The sequence below is a fragment of the Hydra viridissima genome, unplaced genomic scaffold (assembly GCF_058129835.1).
Source record: "Hydra viridissima isolate aposymbiotic clone 2 unplaced genomic scaffold, HvirCarnegie_v1 scaffold_10, whole genome shotgun sequence".
Lineage (NCBI taxonomy): Eukaryota > Metazoa > Cnidaria > Hydrozoa > Anthoathecata > Hydridae > Hydra > Hydra viridissima.
Genome location: NW_028324309.1, coordinates 17,587,886 through 17,608,973, shown reverse-complemented (window position 1 = coordinate 17,608,973; position 21,088 = coordinate 17,587,886). Strand labels below are relative to the sequence as shown.

At 28.5% G+C, this 21,088-nt stretch overlaps 2 protein-coding genes and 1 pseudogene across 7 annotated transcripts; all 3 read right to left on the bottom strand.

Annotated features, from left to right (window-relative positions):
- Positions 1-1,510: 1,510 nt before the first annotated feature.
- On the bottom strand, positions 1,511-3,893 carry LOC145187821 (large ribosomal subunit protein uL29-like). The gene is made up of 3 exons (XM_080064305.2): positions 3,763-3,893; positions 1,945-2,081; positions 1,511-1,790 (listed from the first exon to the last, which is right to left on the bottom strand). The coding sequence occupies exons 1-3, from the start codon at positions 3,763-3,765 to the stop codon at positions 1,559-1,561; spliced, it is 372 nt and encodes a 123-aa protein (XP_079920431.2). The 5' UTR covers positions 3,766-3,893; the 3' UTR covers positions 1,511-1,558.
- Positions 3,894-7,123: 3,230 nt separating this feature from the next.
- Positions 7,124-9,443, bottom strand: LOC149883431 (large ribosomal subunit protein uL29-like; annotated as a pseudogene). The gene is made up of 3 exons (XR_016456592.1): positions 9,300-9,443; positions 7,510-7,649; positions 7,124-7,355 (listed from the first exon to the last, which is right to left on the bottom strand). The product of XR_016456592.1 is annotated as a large ribosomal subunit protein uL29-like (transcript).
- Positions 9,444-9,788: 345 nt separating this feature from the next.
- LOC145187428 (DNA-dependent ATPase/E3 ubiquitin-protein ligase HLTF-like) lies at positions 9,789-20,986 on the bottom strand. 5 transcript variants are annotated; one of them, XR_016456176.1, is made up of 17 exons: positions 20,625-20,986; positions 20,147-20,284; positions 18,956-19,103; positions 18,408-18,482; positions 18,010-18,267; positions 17,652-17,818; positions 14,999-15,111; positions 14,806-14,880; positions 14,608-14,702; positions 14,328-14,485; positions 12,452-12,720; positions 12,181-12,360; positions 11,834-11,958; positions 11,463-11,758; positions 10,960-11,253; positions 10,760-10,840; positions 9,789-10,237 (listed from the first exon to the last, which is right to left on the bottom strand). XR_016456176.1 is itself a non-coding variant. In XM_090099637.1 (17 exons), exons 1-17 carry the CDS (start codon positions 20,912-20,914, stop codon positions 10,088-10,090), a joined length of 2,895 nt encoding a protein of 964 aa, XP_089955763.1. In that variant the 5' UTR covers positions 20,915-20,982; the 3' UTR covers positions 9,789-10,087. The 5 variants fall into 5 exon arrangements, 3 of the variants coding, with proteins under 3 accessions (XP_089955763.1, XP_089955764.1, XP_089955765.1); XR_016456177.1 differs by having other exon boundaries at positions 11,463-11,746; XM_090099637.1 differs by having other exon boundaries at positions 14,345-14,485; positions 20,625-20,982.
- Positions 20,987-21,088: the final 102 nt, after the last annotated feature.

Here is a 21,088-nt window from a genome sequence, read left to right as displayed (position 1 = left end):
ATGTCCCAAAGATGCTCTATTGGGTTCATATCTGGACTGCAAGCTGGCCACTGCAAAACTTGGATATTAACATTATTTAAGTATTCAGTAACAATATGTGCCGTATGTAGTCTAGCATTATCCTGTATAAAAAGGAATCCATCTCCAAGCTACGGTGCAAAAGATACCACAAGAGGTTCTAAAATATCTGCTATGCATCGTTGAGAAGTCAGATGTCCACTATCAACAATAAAAATTTCTGTGCGAGCTGTTAAAGATATTCCGTCCCATACCATCAATGAGGACTCCATATAAAGTGGTTTCTCGAATGTTAAAAGCGAAACATCTTTCATCTGGTCTTCTGTACACTCTTGAGCGGCGATCAGAACTTATAAGGCAAAACCTTAACTCATCTGTAAATAAGACCTGTTCCCAATCATATATTTCCCAATTCATATGCCTCCTTGCAAAAGCCAGTCTGTTTCTTCGGTGGTCTACAGACAATCTGGCATCAATAGCTGCTGCCCGAGGTCGTAAATTTATAGCACGAAGTCTTCTTCTTATAGTATCTTGACTAACAGCAATTCCATGAACCTTAGCAAGTTGTATTTGGAGACTTCGTGCAGTAGTGAACCGTTCTCTTAGTGTTCGAAGCATTAAAAATCGCTCCTTCACGGCATTTGTAGTTCGTGGTCTGCCTTGGCCAAGTCGTCTAACGTGATCATTGGTCATTACAAATCTTTGTAGAACCCTACCGACTGTTGCATGAGACACTCCAAATCTTCTACCAACTTCGCTGTAATTAAACCTCACTTCTAAAAAAAACTATGTATTACTTTTAATTTGTTTTAACAGTAGAAAAGTTAACTGTCATTTGAGCAAAGATTTCAAAAGTATTAAGAAGCGCGAGAGTATGTCTGTATTTGAACAAGATGGTAAACCATTTTCAGCTGTTTTAACTAATTTGCCTATCCCCTGAACATATTCGCTAACACTATTTCCTCTTTTAACGACTTTCCAGGTTCTACCCTAGACTTACATCTTCTTAGCACCTTCCCCACTCTTCACAAATAAAGAGATTTAAAATAACAATGACTGAGTATTTCTTAGAAAGCATGTCTAATATTGCTTTAAAGCTAAAATAATTCAGTTTATGCTCTTCATGGTAGAGTAAAACGAACAGAAAGTTTTAGAGAACACAATTTAAGGATACAGTAACGTAAATTTTGTAACTGTTATACTGAGAAAATTTTAAAATTTAGACCATTTTTTGACCCACATTCATCTATTAAGAAAAAAAACCTGCTACTAAAAATATTAAACTTTCCTATAGCAGGTGGTGTGTAAAATTGAAGTAGAATGCAATAACCTAATTCAAATTCAAAATTGTCAAAGGATCTACATTAACCAAAAAGCCAAAACTTGAAGTATCAATCATTTTGAAATTATAACATTTTAAAGGGAAATTTGCATGGATTGTCTAAAATGTTACATTCCACCTATCTTAAAAAAATTCAATAAGTCAAACACATGCCATACAGGGAGTTTTTTAATACACATAAAATAATTTAATGAGCATTTATTCCTTGACAGCATATTTGCGGACGCTGAAATGTCTCAGTTTTTTGGCCTGTCGCAGAGTTTGAAGGCTCAATTCATGTTTTGTTAGAGCACGACGCATTGCACGAGTCTTCTTTGTTCGCAAGTCCAAAGGCTTGTATTTTTTGCTGGCGTAAAATTTCTTTAAGTTTTCTCTTTGGTTGTGTGAAATGACTGTTAGCACACGCGCAATTGATTTTCGAAAAACCTTTCTAGATAAAAACAAAAACTCAAATAATAACTCAAACAAAAACACATTTCATCCTTAGATATGTTTTACAAGGTTTTATTTATTTGATGTTAGAAAACAACACTATTGATCAAATAAAATTCAAACTTTGTTTTTGTTCAAAAGTAAAAACTTACATTTTGCTAAGTTTAGATGGAGCACCTCCAGTAACTTTATTCACATTAAGCTGTTGAAGCTCTGTTTTCAACTCATTTAATTGATGAATCAGATCTTCCTTTTTTTTGCCCCGGAGCTCATGAGCCTTTACTTTAACCTAAAAAATACAACATAACAGTTATTTTATGTTTCATAAAGTAAAATATATCTAGTTTACTAATGTAGTGATTTTAAATGTTGTGTTTTTGTCTGGTTATGAACTTCGCTTAACAGTCTACAAAAAATTTGAGAATGCCACATACACTTATTGTTTTGAAACACAGGAGTAGAAAACAGTTGTGTGTATATATATATATAAATTTGTAGAGAAATGAAGATAGCTTTGAAGGAAGAACTAAGTTTAAATGGTGCAGTTGTTAATATACTTACTGGGTTCAAGCAAAAAAGATCTCAAGTAATTGAAGAAAATTCTGATGAATTGAAGAACAAGAATTTACACTTTTTCGGTCTTAGAATAACACGGATGTTAATTATAATGAAAAAATAATTAAGATAAATACATTAAAACTAGGAACAGACAGATCTACACTGATTGAGCACGGCGATGTTTAAGATACAAAAATTAACATGAGCAATTTCTTAACCGATTTAGTTTTAGGTGACTTAATGTTTTCATGATCGCTTTTTTTTTTTTTTTTTGTGCAGTTATACAATGTAATTATGTATGGAAGGTGTTATGCAAACTAGACACATTTTTTATTTCTACATTTTACAATAATAGACTAGATGATATCCATCAAATTGTCTGTTCTAAAGATCAAAAGAGCATGTTAAATTTTAAAAATTCAGATGTTTTTCACAAAATGCAAAAAATGTGTGTGGTCTAGTGTTGCACAACTGTCCATATATATTATGCTTTAAGCATGCATGGTAATCACTTTTTATACCTTTAAATATCTGATTTACTTTATAGGCTTTAGTGGATGCTTATCTAAGAAATTTAAGTTGTGTAACTCACAATTTGAAAATTAAGTTGTGAAACTCACAAATCTTTTTAATGAAAATTTAATGATTATTATGTCAGTTATTTTCTATGTATTTTAAGGCATAAATGACTATTTTTGCTTTAAAGGTGAAATTATGCTTTTACAACATAGTTATAGTTTTATATTTCTTTTTTTAAACCTGAAAAATGTGCGTAGTTGTAAGAGGTGATATTGGTTGCATGTATTGAAAAATAGCCAACTTATTTTGAAGGCAAATAAACAAACTTCTTCTAATGGGAGATTTAAAAGAAATAATAATAATAATAAAAAAATTGAAGCTGTGATTATTGATCCACTGGAGAAAAGAGAATAACAACACTTGATTACCCAATACCAATTTAACTACAACCACTTTAAAACTAACTTTACCAGTTGAAGATTTATGACTTATGAAAATATACCACACTGAATCACTATGTCTAAGAATATTACACAAATGAGTATGGCATAATTGCAGACAATATTACATCTATTGAAGATATGATACTGTGCTAAACCTTAACTATTACAAAAAAAAATCACAGAAGTCCTTTTTTTGAATTCATATTCAATTTAATTCCTTTATACATAACATAGTTTTGAATCCAAAACTTGGGCTGTTTTTTTTTACAATCAAAAAACAGAATAAAATATTAGTAACTTTTAAGTCTATCTATAAAAACATGGATATGATTACAGCGTAAAATAGACGTTCAAGCATAATATGTAATACTACTTTATGTTCAGGGTATTTAATTTTCGTACTTTAATGGAAATTATTAGAAGATAAATAACGATAAAGTATCAATCTACCATTCCTCGTCCTTGGAATTTCTTTCCTTCGTAGGCGACAGTAATTAAGAGAAACGGCAACCGATATGCAAAAACAAATTTCAAAAATAATCGATATTTAAACAAGAAGCCATCAATGTGTCAGTGTCAATGATAAAAAATTTTTTTAAAATAAATATTTCTTATTCCTGTGTTGTTTAGTATGCTGATTTCAAAAGTAGTAATAAAAAAGTGAAACCACCCATCGGTTTTTCCCATTTTAATATTTTTTAAAAAAAATTTTCTTATTCAAAATGGGAATAAAAATATCTTTAATCGTTCAAATGCTTTTAGGTCGGCAAGACCAAATATTAAACACCTTGCAAAGTTTGTTATGTTTGTTTTGAGAATTTTAGGAAATTGTATAGGAAAGAGAAGAAAATTTTTAAATTGTCTGTAGCGTCCTTAAGAAAATTTAAATTTAGGATTAACTGAGCAAAAGAAATTTGAGTTTAAATAAGCAAAAAAGTAGAATTGCTTGGTTCTTGACTGACGAATATATGAGTTATGACTGGGCTTTTGGATGTTCGCACATAATTTTGAAAAAGCGCATAAAACGAACATATCGTAACCAATTGATAAGGTAAAAAATCTTGGTTTTCTGATGAGCCCAAAAATCTTCCACGTGCACAACCATCTTGACTTTTTTTTCTTCATAAAAACCTGGGTGACGTAAGTAAAAAACAGTTCCATCAGGATATAAAAGAGATGGAGAAACGATCCAAAGGAATGTGGAATATCAACATGATGGGTAATTACTTTTCATAGAACAACAAAATGAATCACCTCGGAGAAAAGGGTCTACAAGAAGCTTTACTGAGAGAAGGGATAGGAAATATAAAAAAAAAAGTCACTGAAATAATTTCATTGTAGCAATTTAACATCGTCGTAAGTAAAAATTATAACTCAGTTAATAAATCTGTTTTTTTTTTTTTATTTCTATGTAATAAATTTTCTCTATTTTTTGAAATATACAATAGATGTCATATTGTGATAAAATTGTGCGTAATAAAAAAAAAAATGATACCAAATACGGTTTCATCAGCCAAAAATCCATAAGATTTTGGTGAATTGATTGAAAATGCTTCCTTCTTCATCAATGTCTTTTTTATGCTTATAATTCGATTTTTTTAATTTAGTTTCTTTTCGCAACTTTTTGTAACTGATCGGACTTTATCTTCTGCATTGTGGGAATGAAAAATATGCAAAGTGCTCAGTTGTGCCAGACTGAATATTATTGCTATATTTATCTTCATTCAACAGTTCTTAACAGACTAAAAATATTAAATTTATAACGAAGAATGTCAACTTTCAGCTTTATTTACTATAGTTGTCAATAAGCACAAAATAGATAAATATCGATATAGTGTTTGGAGCTTATTTGTAACTTGTTAAAACTTAATTTATGATTGATGATGTCTTAAAGATTGTAATGCATAAAATAATTCAGCTGGTTTTTAGGAAGTATAAAACAAATAATAAAATAAATGATATGGAATCTTTTTGGAAAGCGGTTTCTTTTATGATTTAAAATTTGTAGCAAATTTTATCATGTTTTATTTTAAAACTGAAACAATTTCATTTTCATAACAAACAAACAAAACAAAAAAAAAATATTTATGCATTAATGCATATTCTTAGTAAGTAGACAGGTTATAATTTACTTTATAAGGAAAAAATACCAGCAAGGAGACTTATGATGTAATAAATGATAAAATAATGCCGTGCTTAAAATCAATTAACGCGACAGAGTCAATTATATTCAAACACCTGCGAAGGAAAATAAAAACAAAACAAAACGGTTTTGATTAACTAACAGAAAAAAGTAATAAGATGAAAAAAAAAAAAAAAATTTGATTACATTTTTATATATGTTTGGAAAACTATTCAACAACATATAATACTGATCAAAAGTTTATCACACTTAAGATTTAAATTGTAATAAATTGTAATATATTGTGATAAATTGTAATAATTTGTAATAAATTGTAATAAATTGTAATATTTATTACAATTTATTACAAATTGTAAATTAATAAATTGTAATATGTTGTGATAAATTGTAATAATTTGTAATAATTTGTAATAACTTGTAATAATTTGTGATAATTTGTAATAATTTGTAATAAATTGTAATAAATTGTAATATTTTTCCTTAAGCTTTTAATTTTTAGGCGGTAAAACTCTTTTTTCTTTTTCAAGTTTTTTGTTATATACAAAAAAGATTGAAAAAAAAAATAAGAGTTTTACTAGAGTAAAAAGTGATTTGGTGTCCCAGTGTGACAAATATTTTTGATGATAACAGTTTCTATTAGATCACGAAAAAAAAAAAAAAATTCCTAAGTAATCAACAAAAGAGATTACACAGGAACTTAACTCTTGTAAAATACGATCAAGACAGACTGTAAAAAGATGGTTAATCAACCAAAAGTTGTTACGTTAGGGTCAAAAAACCCTTTCTAAAACTAACAGATCAAGTAAAACGAATCAAATTTTACAGAGAAATTTTAAACATGACTAATTATGAGCTAAAAAGAATAGTATTTTGTGATGAATCAAACAATACCCTTATCAATCAAAAGAATAGAGTCACCATCCGAAGCCATCATAATGAATAGTTTAATTATCAATCTCCTGCGCCAAGACCACAAGGAGGAGGAGGAGGCTCGGTAGCCATCTATTGTTGCATCACATATAAAAGCCCTAGGCTTTACTTCTTATACGATGGCCGAATGGATCAACAAAGATTATATGGAGACTCTTGAGAACTGTTTGATTTTGACCAAGAATATTTTTCTTGGCGAAGAACCTAAATAGACGTTTCAGCAAGATAACCCTCGATACCACACCAATCTAACAAGAAAAACCTTATTTTTTTTCGGATCCATAGTTCGTTTTTCTTCCCCAGTAACAGTTTAATAAGTCACTACTAAAACTGTTTTGGAGATCTGATATTTCTTAAAATTTGGTTTTCGTATAAAAATACGATTTTTTTTGGTTTGATTAAAAAAAGGTTTTGCTGATTTTAAGTGAAAAAAACGGACTTCAGAAGAGATAAAAGTGAAATATGGCCTTTGTCAATATCACACCGCAATCACCTAATTTCCGTAACAGTCATCTCATTCAAAAGGATCTTTAATAGGATGAAAAAAAAAAAAGAAATCTACTTTCCAAAAACAGAAAACGCGAACAATTTATCATTTTGATATTTTACACTTAATGGGGACTGGGTGTGAAATGGCTGCAACGTAGCATTCTGTATATATCTTATAACTTTGAAGGTTAGTTACATGGGGATTTTAAATACCCGCCAGGAATTTAAAATTATTAGTTTGATGAATATTTATTCTTTGACAGCATATTTGCGGACGCTGAAATGTCTCAGTTTTTTGGCCTGTCGCAGAGTTTAAAGGCTCGATTCGTGTTTTGTTATAGCACGACGCATTGCACGAGTCTTCTTTGTTCGCAAGTCCAAAGGCTTGTATTTTTTGCTGGCGTAAAATTTCTTTAAGTCTTCTCTTTGGTTGTGTGAAATGACTGTTAGCACACGCGCAATTGATTTTCGAAAAACCTTTCTAGATAAAAACAAAAACTCAAATAATAACTCAAACAAAAACACATTTCATCCTTAGATATGTTTTACAAGGTTTTATTTATTTGATGTTAGAAAACAACACTATTGATAAAATAAAATTCAAACTTTGTTTTTGTTCAAAAGTAAAAACTTACATTTTACTAAGTTTAGATGGAGCACCTCCAGTAACTTTGTTCACATTAAGCTGTTGAAGCCCTGTTTTCAACTCATTTAATTGATGAATGAGATCTTCCTTTTTTTTTTTGCCCCGGAGCTCGTGAGCCTTTACTTTAACCTACAAAGAACTTAAAAAAAAAAAAATTATCAAAGAAATTAAATACAGAAATTTGTAATTAATATAAACGAATAATGATAAATAAATAGAAATAGTAAAGTATATATATATATACTTTACTATTTTTATTTATTTATCAGTAAAGTATATATATATAGTATCTAAAACATTGAATTCTATAAATTTAACAACATGAACTTGAATTTAAGTATTTTTTTCCTATTTAACTAAAAAGTAGCTTTTTAAGGATAAAAAAATCGGAATGTGTTTTCATAAACCTCGCTTGTACTCGAAGCAGAAGGACAGACAAGGTTGCATTGAATGCAAACGACGTTTTGTGTTTAACATTTAATATTGCAAAAAGATATAGACGATAAGAAAATTGAGTTTTTTTCTTTAACTTTTAATTTACTTTAATTTTGCACAGCATATTTAAATACAAAGTTTATACACAATATTCGTAACTTTTAAATGTCTCTATAAAAAACTTTTGAAGAGTGAAGACATTAAATAGACGTTTAAAAACACAATACATACCACCACTTTATGCTCGAAGAAGTTGATTTTCACACTTTAAGTGTAAACCTGTTAAAGGATAAATAATGATTAAAAAATTTACGTACCATTTCTTTGTTTTGCACTTTCTTTCCTTAGTTCCCATGCATCACGTCATGCCAGATATTAGTTGTTAAGCTGTAACTCACACTCCTTGTTTTCAAACTAATTTTGTCTATAACATCTCACAGTGTAACAGTTATAGTATTTTTTGTTGTTAATCCCTCTGATAATGAAGGGGGATAAGTAACATTTATGTATTTATCATTTTTATCTTTGCACCAATAGCCATTCATTGATTGTTCAATCTGCACAAAGATTCTAAAGAATAATGGTAAGCTTTTTAAAAGATAGGAGGTAGAAACATGTAAAACGGAGGGGTTTAGAAATGTTCAATTAATCTAAAATTCATCATCAGATTATCGTATTTTTCGTTCGATAAAAGTAAAATGGCCATTATAATGGTTTTGTTTGGCCACTATAATGGTTTTTCGAAGAAAAGAAAAGTTTCTAAACTTTTTTTTTCTTCGAAATAAACCTAAATGTTACCTGATTCACTCGTGATAAAGTCTTAAATAGAACTGGGCAGAGCTTTTCTTCAAGTTGTCATTTTAAGGGGTGGTGGTGGGTTGGTATGATTTTAAGGTGTTCAAGATGATCCCCAATCCCTCCCGTTCGTACTACTCCCTAGGTCTCCGCTGAAAAAAATTTGTTTTTTACATTTTTGGAATGCGGAAATAATTTCTGATGATAATCCAAAAATATGTTTTTGGAGTATGTTGCAAGGTCTCAGAACATGTTCCTATGCATTGCATTATGGGCTGCAAAAAAGAAAATGATCGCTAATGCAACCGAGGCTGGAAAGAAATGGAATTATTCTTAAAGCTAAATAATATTTTTAAAGAAAGTGTTACCCAAAAGTTTGTCAGTTGTCAGCAGCATATTCTGGATAAGATTCTCTTTTGTTGCATCAGAAATGGAAGGCTCAGTTTGTCAATGGAACCAAGGAAATTTTTGATAAATCAGGCTGAAGAAGTGACTTGAATTGTTTAGATTATCTATCATGGGGGTTTTGATTCTTTGAGGAAAAAAAACATTTTCTGTTGTTTCATTTTCAGAAAATTTCTTACATAAGGAATGCGATCTATGTATGTACGGATCATCATGATCATCATCACCATCATCATGATTATGATCGTCATTATTATCATCATGATAATGATTATGATTATCAATCATCAGCGTTATATCCCACTATGGAAGGGCACAGGGACAGAAAATATTCCCCATGAAAATAATGGATTTGTGATGCTTTTTAAAATTATTAAAAAATAAAAATATTTTAAACCCTTTGTTTCGTCTTCCAAAAGACGAAAAAAAAGGATTTAAATTTTTTATTCTTTCTGCAACATCAACTTTTTCTTGGCCACTGAATACAAGAATCCCTAAATTTTATATATCAAGATACCAAAGCGGATCTATCGTATCCGGTGTATCACAAAATTCTCGCCTGTTTTTCTTTTTAACAGTCTTTCCTAAGATTTAATAATTTTTGTAAATTCTAGTCTAAAAAAACAAAACAAAGCATTGAAAGAAGTTTTCTTAAAGACCAAAAAAACATTTTACAAAAATTAGTAATTTTTGAAAGTTTACATACATACATTAATACATACATACATACAGATATACATACACATACATAAACATATACTTATGTGTATATTTATGCATATACATATGTATATCAATTAAAGTTAAAGTGTACACGAAAAAAAAGATTTGTAAACAAAGACAAGAAGCTTCTTTGGTTGAATTTCAGAGACTTTGTATTTTTTTTTTTAAGAAGACCCAAAAAGCTATAAGAAAGTTTTTCAGCCGGTCAATCATAAACCAAGGAGATTTTGCGCATCTAAAATCCTCCTTTGTTGTTTTTCTTTAGCGGATTCTTTTTTTCCAAACGCGTTCGACATTAATTCACGCTTTTTGTTTTGTAGTTCTAGCATATTTTCTTCCACTGAGTCTTCTACTATAAACTAGATAAAAATTATAAAACTTACATAACTTTAATGAAACCTTTCCTTACATTTTTTCATATATTGATAAAAGAAATAGAAATGAAAATAGCGTTCTAGCAACTGCGTTTTATCGCATAGTTTTCTGCTACTATTGGTCCGAACATTCCATTTTGTTACTTTTTTTAAGACAAATGTTTTAAAAGCTAAATTACAAGGACCAGTCCATTTTGATTCAAACAATTGTGAGTTTTAAGTCAATTTATTTATGATGTTTAACTCGCGTTTTAAGGCATGGAAACTTTCCATGCTTTGAAATACCAGTTAGAAAAAATTCTCATTAAATCTAGCCTACTGGGAGCATTCTCATGAAAATTGATGGAAATGTAACTTCTCTCTGTGTTTGTTAATGGATTAAATCTCATGCAAATATCTTGCATGATATGGTATGCATGCCTGTTGGTTTATTGATAGTTTACACATATATACGAAAAATTTTAATGCTTTTGGTTGCATCTTTTTGTAAACAACTTACATACTTACCTTGTATATTTTTACTTCTTCGGTTTGACCAAGTCGATGACAGCGATCAAAACACTGATCTTCTGTAGCAGGATTCCATGCCTAGAGCAAATAAAGTGAATATTGACCGAAGAAAACTTATAAAAGTTTAAAAGACAAGTAAAGAACCTTGGAAGAAATACACCCAGAGAGCATGACAAAAATGCATGAAAAAAAATCACCGGATCCATAAGAAACACTCGTGTTGCCTTTGTTAGATTAATTCCCAGACCTCCAGCTTTCAGAGATAAAAGCATAATTGTCGGTGAGCTATCTTTTACAGTAGAAAACAAAGATATAGAGTTGTTGCGTTGTTGCATGGACATTTTGCCATCTAGACGAACGAATTTATAGCCAGATTCAGCCAACGGTTTTTCTAAAAGATCCAAGAAACTGGAGAATTGCGAAACAACGAGGTGTTTGCGTTGAGCGTTCTCATCTCTCTCTTTATTAAGCAGTGTAATTAAACCATCAACCTGAAGCAAAACTTATGGTAACTATCTTTAAAAAAAACAGACAGAATTATTACAGAACACAACTTATGACTAGTAAATTTATTCCGAGAAAGTAGTTAGAAAATAATAACTTAATGAATAATTTTTATAATTTTGAAACTTATTAAAAAAAAAAGTAAAACTTTACTTTTAAAAAATGTTTAGGCTACCAAAAACTTATTTTTAAAAACCTTGGAGCTTGAACTCCATTTTTCAAAATCTGGTGCCGATGGGTTATCTTCATTTATCGCTGGTTCAACCAGTTTATCTTTTGTAATCTCGTTTCTACATATAGGACACCTGGGTTTATCCGTGCGAATCACATCTTCAATGCATTGTCTACAGAAAAGGTGCGCACAGTAAGTTATGACAGGTTGAGTTAGCGAATCCAAACAAACAGGACATTCCTCGTCGCCGGACGAAAGCAGAACTGATAATATTTGTTGCAACTTTTTTATGAGCTCTGGAGAGGAGGCTGCGGTAAAAGCTAGAGAATAAAAATCAATTCACAAGAAAAAAAAAAAAAATTTAAAGTTGTGAAAAACGAAAAACAAAAGCATACACATTTTGGATGCAAAATCTATCATCTGCATGCAGAGCTTTGGATGGCAACACAATTGCCGCAGCCTCATTAGGACTATAAGAACATGCGCAAAGTTCTCATTTAAAGTTTTCTCTTTCACATAACTGAAAACATAAAGTTATCCAAGTGTTATTTTATAAAAGCCAAAAAGCAACAAAAAAAACTTTTGTGATATGTAAAACTTTTATAGTGTACTTTTTGGTAGTAAAAGTACGCTAGTTTGTTCCTTCCTCAAAAACATTAATGCGTTTTGTAAACTGCATTAGGAGTTTACGAAAAAACTTTTAATGTAACAACCGACACATTCTTTAAAATAATAAAAATACCGTTCCAGAATGGCATGACCTTCATTTTTAAACATATTATAAACATCTCTTTCTTCTTTCGAAAGTTTAATTTTTTGAATGTATACATTTTTAGTCGGAAGTTCAACCAGATTTTTTCCGTCCACTTTGTGGAATTTTGTTCGGCGTAACGAGATTGCTGACATAAGCCCTTGTAACCGTCTAATGAAATAAGAAAAAAAAAGAAAAGAATTTTATAAATCAAAAACAATAAAAACCATAAATTAAATCTGAATAAACAATTTAAAGTTACTTTAAAGATCCATTTTCACCATTTTGAATTGGTCTCTCGATTGATCTGGTCCACCACTCTCTCTTTGTAAATGGCTCAATACGTAGAAAAGTGACAACAGACCATAAGTCTTTAATTGAGTTTTGAACGGGAGTCCCAGTGATCAACCAACGTCGTTCTGCATCTAATGCCAAACAAGCTTTTGATTGATTTGAATTTGTATTTCGTATAACATGACTTTCGTCTAATATTACACGCAGCCATTTTACTTTGTGCAGTGGTGACGAAATCTTAACATAAATATTTTTAAAAACAAAAGCCGCACCGAAAGAAAAAAAGTCTAACCTAATTCAAAAAAGAAAAAAAAAAAAATGTGAGAAGACAAGGAAGAAATGAATTAACAAGATTTGTAAAGAAGGTTAAGTGGATCATTGACTTGTTTGAAAAACAGTTTGTCCATAGGCATAATTACTACCAATATGTATGTATTTGTATGTAAGTATTTGTATATGTGTATTTGTATGTATATATTGATTGGGCTCAAAACTTTTCGGTTATAATTAGCAATAAATCGAGAAATACTTAACGAGTTAATTCCAAATTTTTTTAAATTGAAGTTTATTGCACCATTTAAAGTTTATTGCACCATTTAAAGGTTTAAACCAGCTTGTACTGATTTCAAAGGACGCTTAGAAAGTAATCGAATTTTTTTGAGAATAGGTGCCATCATGGTCTGGATCTTGCTCAGTGACCTTTTTTGATGCTACTATCCATGTTTGCTTAATTTCTTCGTCTTTTTTTGCTGATTTGTTACTTTTCAACAAGATGCCTTTTATATGTGTCCAGTAACTCTCGAGTATGCGCTGCTCAGGGCAGTTCGGAAGACTCGCTTTTTTCGGGACGATTTTGATGCCATTTTGATTCCTTTATCTTCTCAGAGTAGTGGATTGTTGCAAAATCCGGCCAAAAGATAACTGCCTTGCTGTGTTTGTTAACAAATGGCAAAAGAAATTTCCGAAGACATCAGTGATTTACAAACTGGAAGTCAAAGTCTTTTAAGGGAAGAATGGAGCACTCTAAAGGCCACAAGAGTAAATAGCTTGCCACACAAGGATCTTCGGAGTAAACTTTTCTGTTTGAATATACTTAACTTTATTGCTGACATAGACACCTTTTGGTTGATAATATTGATAGCCGGACAACTGTGAGAAATACTTTTTGCAGTATGTTTTGTTGTCCTCAATAATCCATAAATTTTCTCAGTTGAAAAGTTTGACGAGCTTCCTTGCGCAGTGAATTGTTTTTAATTCTCCATCAATTGATCACTTCAGAATTTTTTTCTTGCCATAAGCCTTCAAACCCTTGCTCTTGAGTGCTTTTCTGACAAGGAAATGACAGCATTCGAACTTTTAGGCAATCCCTTTGGAATTGGCATGGATTTCTTGTAATTGACCAGATGATCAAACCCACTTTATTTTTGTCAACAAAACCTTCCTTCCACTGCCTCTTTCTTTCAATAGTTTGAATCTCCTTTTATCTCCTCAATATGTCTACAACTGAAAAATTTATTAACTTTTGACAATTTTTCAATTTTTGAACATAAGTAGGTTGGATTTACAAGAAAAATTTCCAAAACTTTTTTCCAATTATTCAGTTATTTATCTATTTTTGACTGACAAACTGATGTATTAGTAAAACACCATTTCAATTAAATATATCTATAAAGAATGCCATTACAAAAAAAAAATTTGGAATTAATTCATTAATTACTTCTCAAGATATCGCTAATTATATCCAACCAGGAAGTTTTGAGCCCAATCGATATGTATGCATGTACATCATAAATAAATATGAGAAAAGTTCAAAATAATTCTTTTTTTAAAAATTTAATACTGACCAAAAGCTTTAACATACTTTGAAATCAGAGCTTAATGTTTGATAAGTAGTCAAGACAACATCTTTTTTACTCAATATAGTAGGATTCTGTACTCTATCTGCACCATAGTAAGTATAAATATCCAGAGAGTTTTCTATGAGATGTGTTTGTAATTGGTTCTAGAATAAGGAAAAAAAATCTTATAAAACTCTTAATACAATTGCTGGCTATCGTAAAAGTTGTTGTGAACACCACTAACTTTCTCATCACCAAGTAACCTTACAACAAAATTGTCAGTTACCTGCCAGTTAGAGAGTACTGACATTGGACAAACAATTAGAGTAGCCCTTGGTCCAGGAAGATCAACTCTAGTGCATTCAAACAAAGGTTTTTCTTCTAAACAAAAAATATTTGACAAAAAATTAATAAATTTAACATAAATATTTAGGAGCCAAAAGTTTATTTTTGAATAAATTTTGTAAGTGACAAGAATTCACACCATTAAGAAGGTCATTCTGTGAAAAGAGGCTGCTAGCTTCACTGATGTCAACTGGAAAATTTTCACTGGTATTGTCTAAAAAACAAAACTTATCATAACATAAACAAGTTTAAAAAAAGAAATTTGTATAAAATAAGAGTAAGAAAAATTGTATAATCTAGAGCACATTACAAGAAAACAAATTATTACGAACCTATTTTGCGGAACTTCTTTTTAGGAACAATTTCAGATTTATTGATCAATGACTGAGCATCATCGCCACTTTCATCACTACTAAAAATGTAACGAGGTTTCTTTGTGCTACACCTGAAAAGTTTTAAATAATAACTGAAAAAAAGAACAAAAAGTAATAAAAAATAACTGCAAAATACTGCATAACAACTGCAAAATACTGCATAGCATTTGCATCATAATATTATCACAGATAAACATGACATTGTGAATAAAAAAAACTTTTAAAACAAAATTCAGAATGCATGTCTCTAATATGAATTGTTTCTTTTTCTTCAAAACCTGAAATATTGTGGTGAAATATATGCATTTATAAAAAAGTGCATTTACTTGCTCAAAAATTTAAACATTCCATATAAAAAATTTAACAATTTTTTGGAGCGTTAAAAACTTTTGATGAATAATTGCAATCATTCCATAGAAACTAATGCTGCATGAGATGATTATCTTTAGGATATAATGGGCCTTAAATCCTTATTTTCAAAAAGTTTTTAACATTTTCAGAAAATTTTTTAGTGAGTACTTAAATCTTTAGTGTGCATAATGAAAACAGAAAAAATCATTGTTTGAATGATTTTTAACCAATCAGTTTTAACCATAGATCATGTAGAGCCTTACTTATTTGTTTTTTATATTGCTTAAATTCTTTATTCAAGAAATTTTCTTCTTGTTGAATCAATTAGAAAAAATTATTTAGACGAACATTTCAATAAATAAAGATATTTTAACTTGTTCTGGTAATGGAGTTTTAGAAAATACTTTTCTACCTTCAATAAATGCTTAAAATGAGTTAATCACAAAATTGCTAAAAAAATCATAGGAATATAAATCTTCCCAGAAAAATTGAAAGCACTGATGTACAATAGCATTTAATTTTCTATTAAAAATGTATAAACCAGAAAATACTGCCAGAAAAGGTTTATGTATTTTCGGGAGAAGATGGATTTTGATCAGCAGTTAGTAACTGTTTAGACTGTCTTGAATCTTGAACAACATCAGTCAGCATTTAATTGAAAAAAAGTACCAAAATACAAAAAAGCAAATACTTCCTCTTTAACAAATAAAGTACAGCTTCAATTCTATTCATTTAACAGGGAAGAACTGCTCAAAGCTGTGGAACTGTCTAAAAATCATACATGGGAAGAAAGACATTGAACATGATAAATGAAATGATGATAAAAGCATTACTTCTGGTTGTACTGACACTATCCATGTACTAAATTATCTTTGGTACTGGGCCACACATTTAACAGGTGCCCTTTACAGACAAGCACAACACTCTCATTTGGAAAATAGTGAACCTTATACAGCATGTAATGCATCAAATTAAGAATTTCTACTTTTGCTAAAGGCAAATTTTAATGAATAGAAATATTACTTGCATTGAAATATCTGTAGCTTAAATGAATTTGAATTAAAAAAAATAACCCTGATCACTTAAAAGTTGCTGTGTGAGATTTAAAAGAAAGCACTGACGAGGATAAGAGCTGCATATACATGAACTAAAAATCCTACTACATGCAGCTCTTTATATGTGCAGATTCATTAAGTAAATGAGTTTTCAAAAAAAGCTGAAAATTAGTTGAAGTTATGTTTAATACTCTGTAGAAATATATTTTTAAAAACCAGTTTGGTTAAAAACATCGTATTTTAACCAAACTGGCTGACTTTAAGATGTGGTTTTTCTTTCAAAAACAAAGTCAAGGACATGATACCCATAACTGCTGCTTTGAAGTTGTACAGAGATAAATGAACCTCAAATTTCCTTCATACAAAAAATTGGTTTGATAACAAAAAACCAGTTCTCTGTTACTTCCCATATATTATTTCCTATTATTACCTATTTCATATTATTGCCTCCCCATTTCTGAAAAGGTTATAGATCTTAAAAGATAAAATTACAAGTGGAAGATTCCACCATGTAAATGAGTTTCCTAATACTTAGCTTGCACTAAAACAAGCAGATGCAAATCTAATCCAGAATTCTACATAAATACTGACAAAGAAGTGATAATGCTAAATCTAATTTTTAGATTAAATTATCATAAACTTATTTTAAATTGAAGCTTTTTATTTACAGTTGTACAGATTTAATAAAAGTATATTTCCAAAAATATAAAGATCAAATGATAAGATATTTGATCTTTATATTGATAAGATTAAATTATGCCAAATAAGCACTTCGTTAAAAAAAAGAGTACATCAACAAATAATTTGATTTGAATAGTCTACAACATTTTACTGAAATAAACCTTGCTGTTTTAAATCTACGTTATTCTACACACTGCTATCCTGACCTTATGAAACTAGAAAAGCAGCTAGAAAAAAACCTCACTAAATTTTTAGTACATTTCAACATAATTTTCAACTAATACTTTAAGAACTTTATATTAAAATCTAATGGTTTTAATATAAAAAGAATCAAATGTCATGGTGTGTGATTGTAAAAAAATGTGTAATAGGTTTTTTTTTTGGTTTTGATTTACATTCTGGTGAGATCCAGTAAGATTCCATGTTTATCAGCATTTATAACAAAACAAGTTGACACAAGAGTTTTTCTAACTATTCAAATATTTAATGTTGCCTTTAACAAAAATGTATTGACTTAAAGCTACCTCCGTGATCTTCTGGATGCAATAGTAACTGTGTTATTTTCTTTAACCATTTCATCTGCAATGTCAGGTACACATTCTTCTTTATCAACTTCTATGCTGAAAGACTCCTTTTTATCAGAGGTGACATTTTCAATGGATTGTTTTCTTTTTGTACTTTGAGATTTTATCTATAGAAAAAAAAACAAAAAAAAAACAAAACCAGCAATAAAATAAAAAACAGTTATAAAAACATAATAAAAATTACAAACAAAAATTAACCATTTATAAAAAATAAAATTACAAAAATACTATTAAAATATTAATAACAATATAATAATATCAAAAAAAAACAAAAAAAAACAGACAAGAAAATTTTTACTGCAACAAGCGGTTTTTTATCACGGTAGTTTGTTGCAATAAGTGCAATCATAGACAAAGTCTTTCCTATTCCCATATCATCAGCTAAAAGCCCTCCATTTAGTGAGAGTGGTCTTACTTCCGTCATAAAGTTTGTACAGGTATTGTGATACCATTTATCAACTTTAGTCCAGAATGGAGGTAATTCTGTTTTATTTTCACAGGAAGACATCCACGCCAACGCTTGCTTTTGATGTGTATACAGTTTAGTTTTAACAACCTAACAAATAAGAAAAACTCCATAGAACAACATACCCAAAAAAAAAATTCTATATATGACCTTTAAATAAAAAAATTCTAAACTCTCTAAGTAAAAAACTTGTGTAAAAAATGTAATTAGAAAACTAAAGAAAAAACCACCTGGTAAGGCTCTTGGATTTTAAGTTTGCCAACTTCAACCAAATTTTCAAATAAATTTTCAAGCTCCTGTTTAATCTGGTTATAAAAAAAGTAAATATATCCAATAAGTCTTTATTTAATATTTTCACATAAACTCTTTTTTTCTTCTTTCAATTATAAAGTTACTTTTAAAGGAAAAAAAAAGAAGAAAAAGGGAAGAAAAAGTAACAAAGAAAATGTATACAAAAATGTTGCAATAGTTTCTTTCAATTAATGTACATACTTTTAACATAGGAACATTAAACATATGGATGGTCCTCTTATCTCACATTAACCAGATTTTGAAGATGAGCAAAAAAACCTGTTTCACAATTGAAGTAAAATATGTTAAGAGGCTTTTGTTTTTTTTTTTGAGCGATTTTTCTAGTGATCTGCGGCTTCAGAGATTGTATTGTTGTATACAGCATTAAATTTTACCCACTTCTGTGCATGCAACCGATTTTTTAGTTTTTTGTGGTTTGTGAGGCAACCATCAATATGTATAACATACAGAACACATAAATAAAAACCTTATCTTGTGAAAGTTTTATCAATTTTCCTGTGCTAAATTTACTTGCAGCATAAGCAGGGGGTGGTGTTTGAATTTTCTGATAATTTTTAGGTAAAACCACAATAGATGTATTCCCTGAGCTTTTCCTAGTGGAGTTTTCAGAAAAACTAAAAAAAAGATAAACATTCTTGATATCTTGCAAACGTTATTATAAATTATAATTATAAATTATAAATTACAATTATAAACTATAATCATAAATTATAATTATAATTTATAATTATAAATTATAATTATAAATTATAATTATAAACTATAATCATAAATTATAATTATAAATTATAATTATAAATTATAATTACAACTATAACTATAAATCATAATTATAAATTATAATTATAAATTATAATTATAAATTATAATTATAAATTATAATTATAAATTATAATTATAAATTTTAATTATAAATTATAATCATAAGTTATAATTATAAATTATAATTATAAATTATAATTATAAATTATAATTATAAATTATAATTATAAATTATAATTATAAATTATAATCATAAATTATAATTATAAATTATAACTATAAATTATAATTATAAATTATAATTATAAATTTTAATTATAAATTATAATCATAAATTATAATCATAAATTATAATCATAAATTATAATCATAAATTATAATTATAAATTATAATTATAAATTATAATTATAAATTACAAATTATAATTATAAATTATAATTATAAATTATAATTATAAATTATAATTATAAACTATAATTATAAATTATAATTATAAATTATAATTATAAATTATAATTATAAATTATAATTATAAATTATAATTATAAATTATAATTATAAATTATAATTATAAATTATAATTATAAATTATAATTATAAATTATAATTATAAATTATAAATTATAATTATAAATTATAATTATAAATTATAATTATAAATTATAATTATAAATTATAATTACAAATTATAATTATAATTTATAATTATAAATTACAATTATAAATTATACTTATAAATTATAATTATGAACTTTAATTATAATTTATAGTTATAAATTATTATTAACTACAAAATTTCCAACTGCTGAGTTCTGCAAAAAAAAAAAAAGAATAAAAAATAAATTTAAAATTTAAAAGTTAATTATTTCTCAAAAAAATTTTAAAACCTTATACCTTTCATGAGCACATTTATTAAGTTGATAGCCTTTTGATTTCATAATTGCACAGCATCTCTCCATCTCCCCAGGTATACCATATAGAGCTACATCACATGGCATTGAAAACTTATTGTTTGTTCCAAAAGGAACAACTCTAAAATATGAAACCATTAGGAAAAAAAAAGATTAAAAGCTGAAAATAACAACTTGAATAATCTGTTATGTATTTTTAGAAACAAAATGTTATATAAATATATAGGTAGTCATTTTTGTTTTATTCCATAACACTTGCCATGGTTTTTCTTTGCATATGTAAAATACATGCATGTGTTATGCATGTGTATGTTATTCTTCAGTTGTGTAAGGGGATGAAGCAGAAAAGATTTTTTTATATATTAAAAAAGTATAAACTTTGAAGAAATTCAAAATGACATTATTTACAAATAAGATTTAATGGCTTTTAACAAAAAAAATAAATAAATAAAAACCACAACCCTTCAACTTTACGAGCATATTTTTTGTCCATCACAAATGCAAGTGCAGCAGCCTGCTCTTTCTTAATATGTCCAACTTGTTGCCCTAACACATTTACCACACGTATAGCATTTTTATCATATTGGTTATGTGGTTCTCGACAGAGTGCAACCATCTCTTTGTTGTTTACTCTCCCAGTATAATACCTTACGCCAACAATATCAGCACGGAACTGACCATACAAAACTTCAACAGCGTCTTCATCTTCTGAATCTGTTAGTTGAGTTGATTGGCTTAAAGGCTGACTCATTTTTTAAATTACTAAAGCAATTTATTTCTGGTTCTAATATACTGACATCATCAAAAATCTTTAAACACCTGACAGCTAATAAAATTCTTAAAATTTTTAATAAGATTCTTAAATTTTTTTTTAAGATCATTTAGAATGAGATTTTATTCAAACTAATTTTAAATTCAGTTGAAA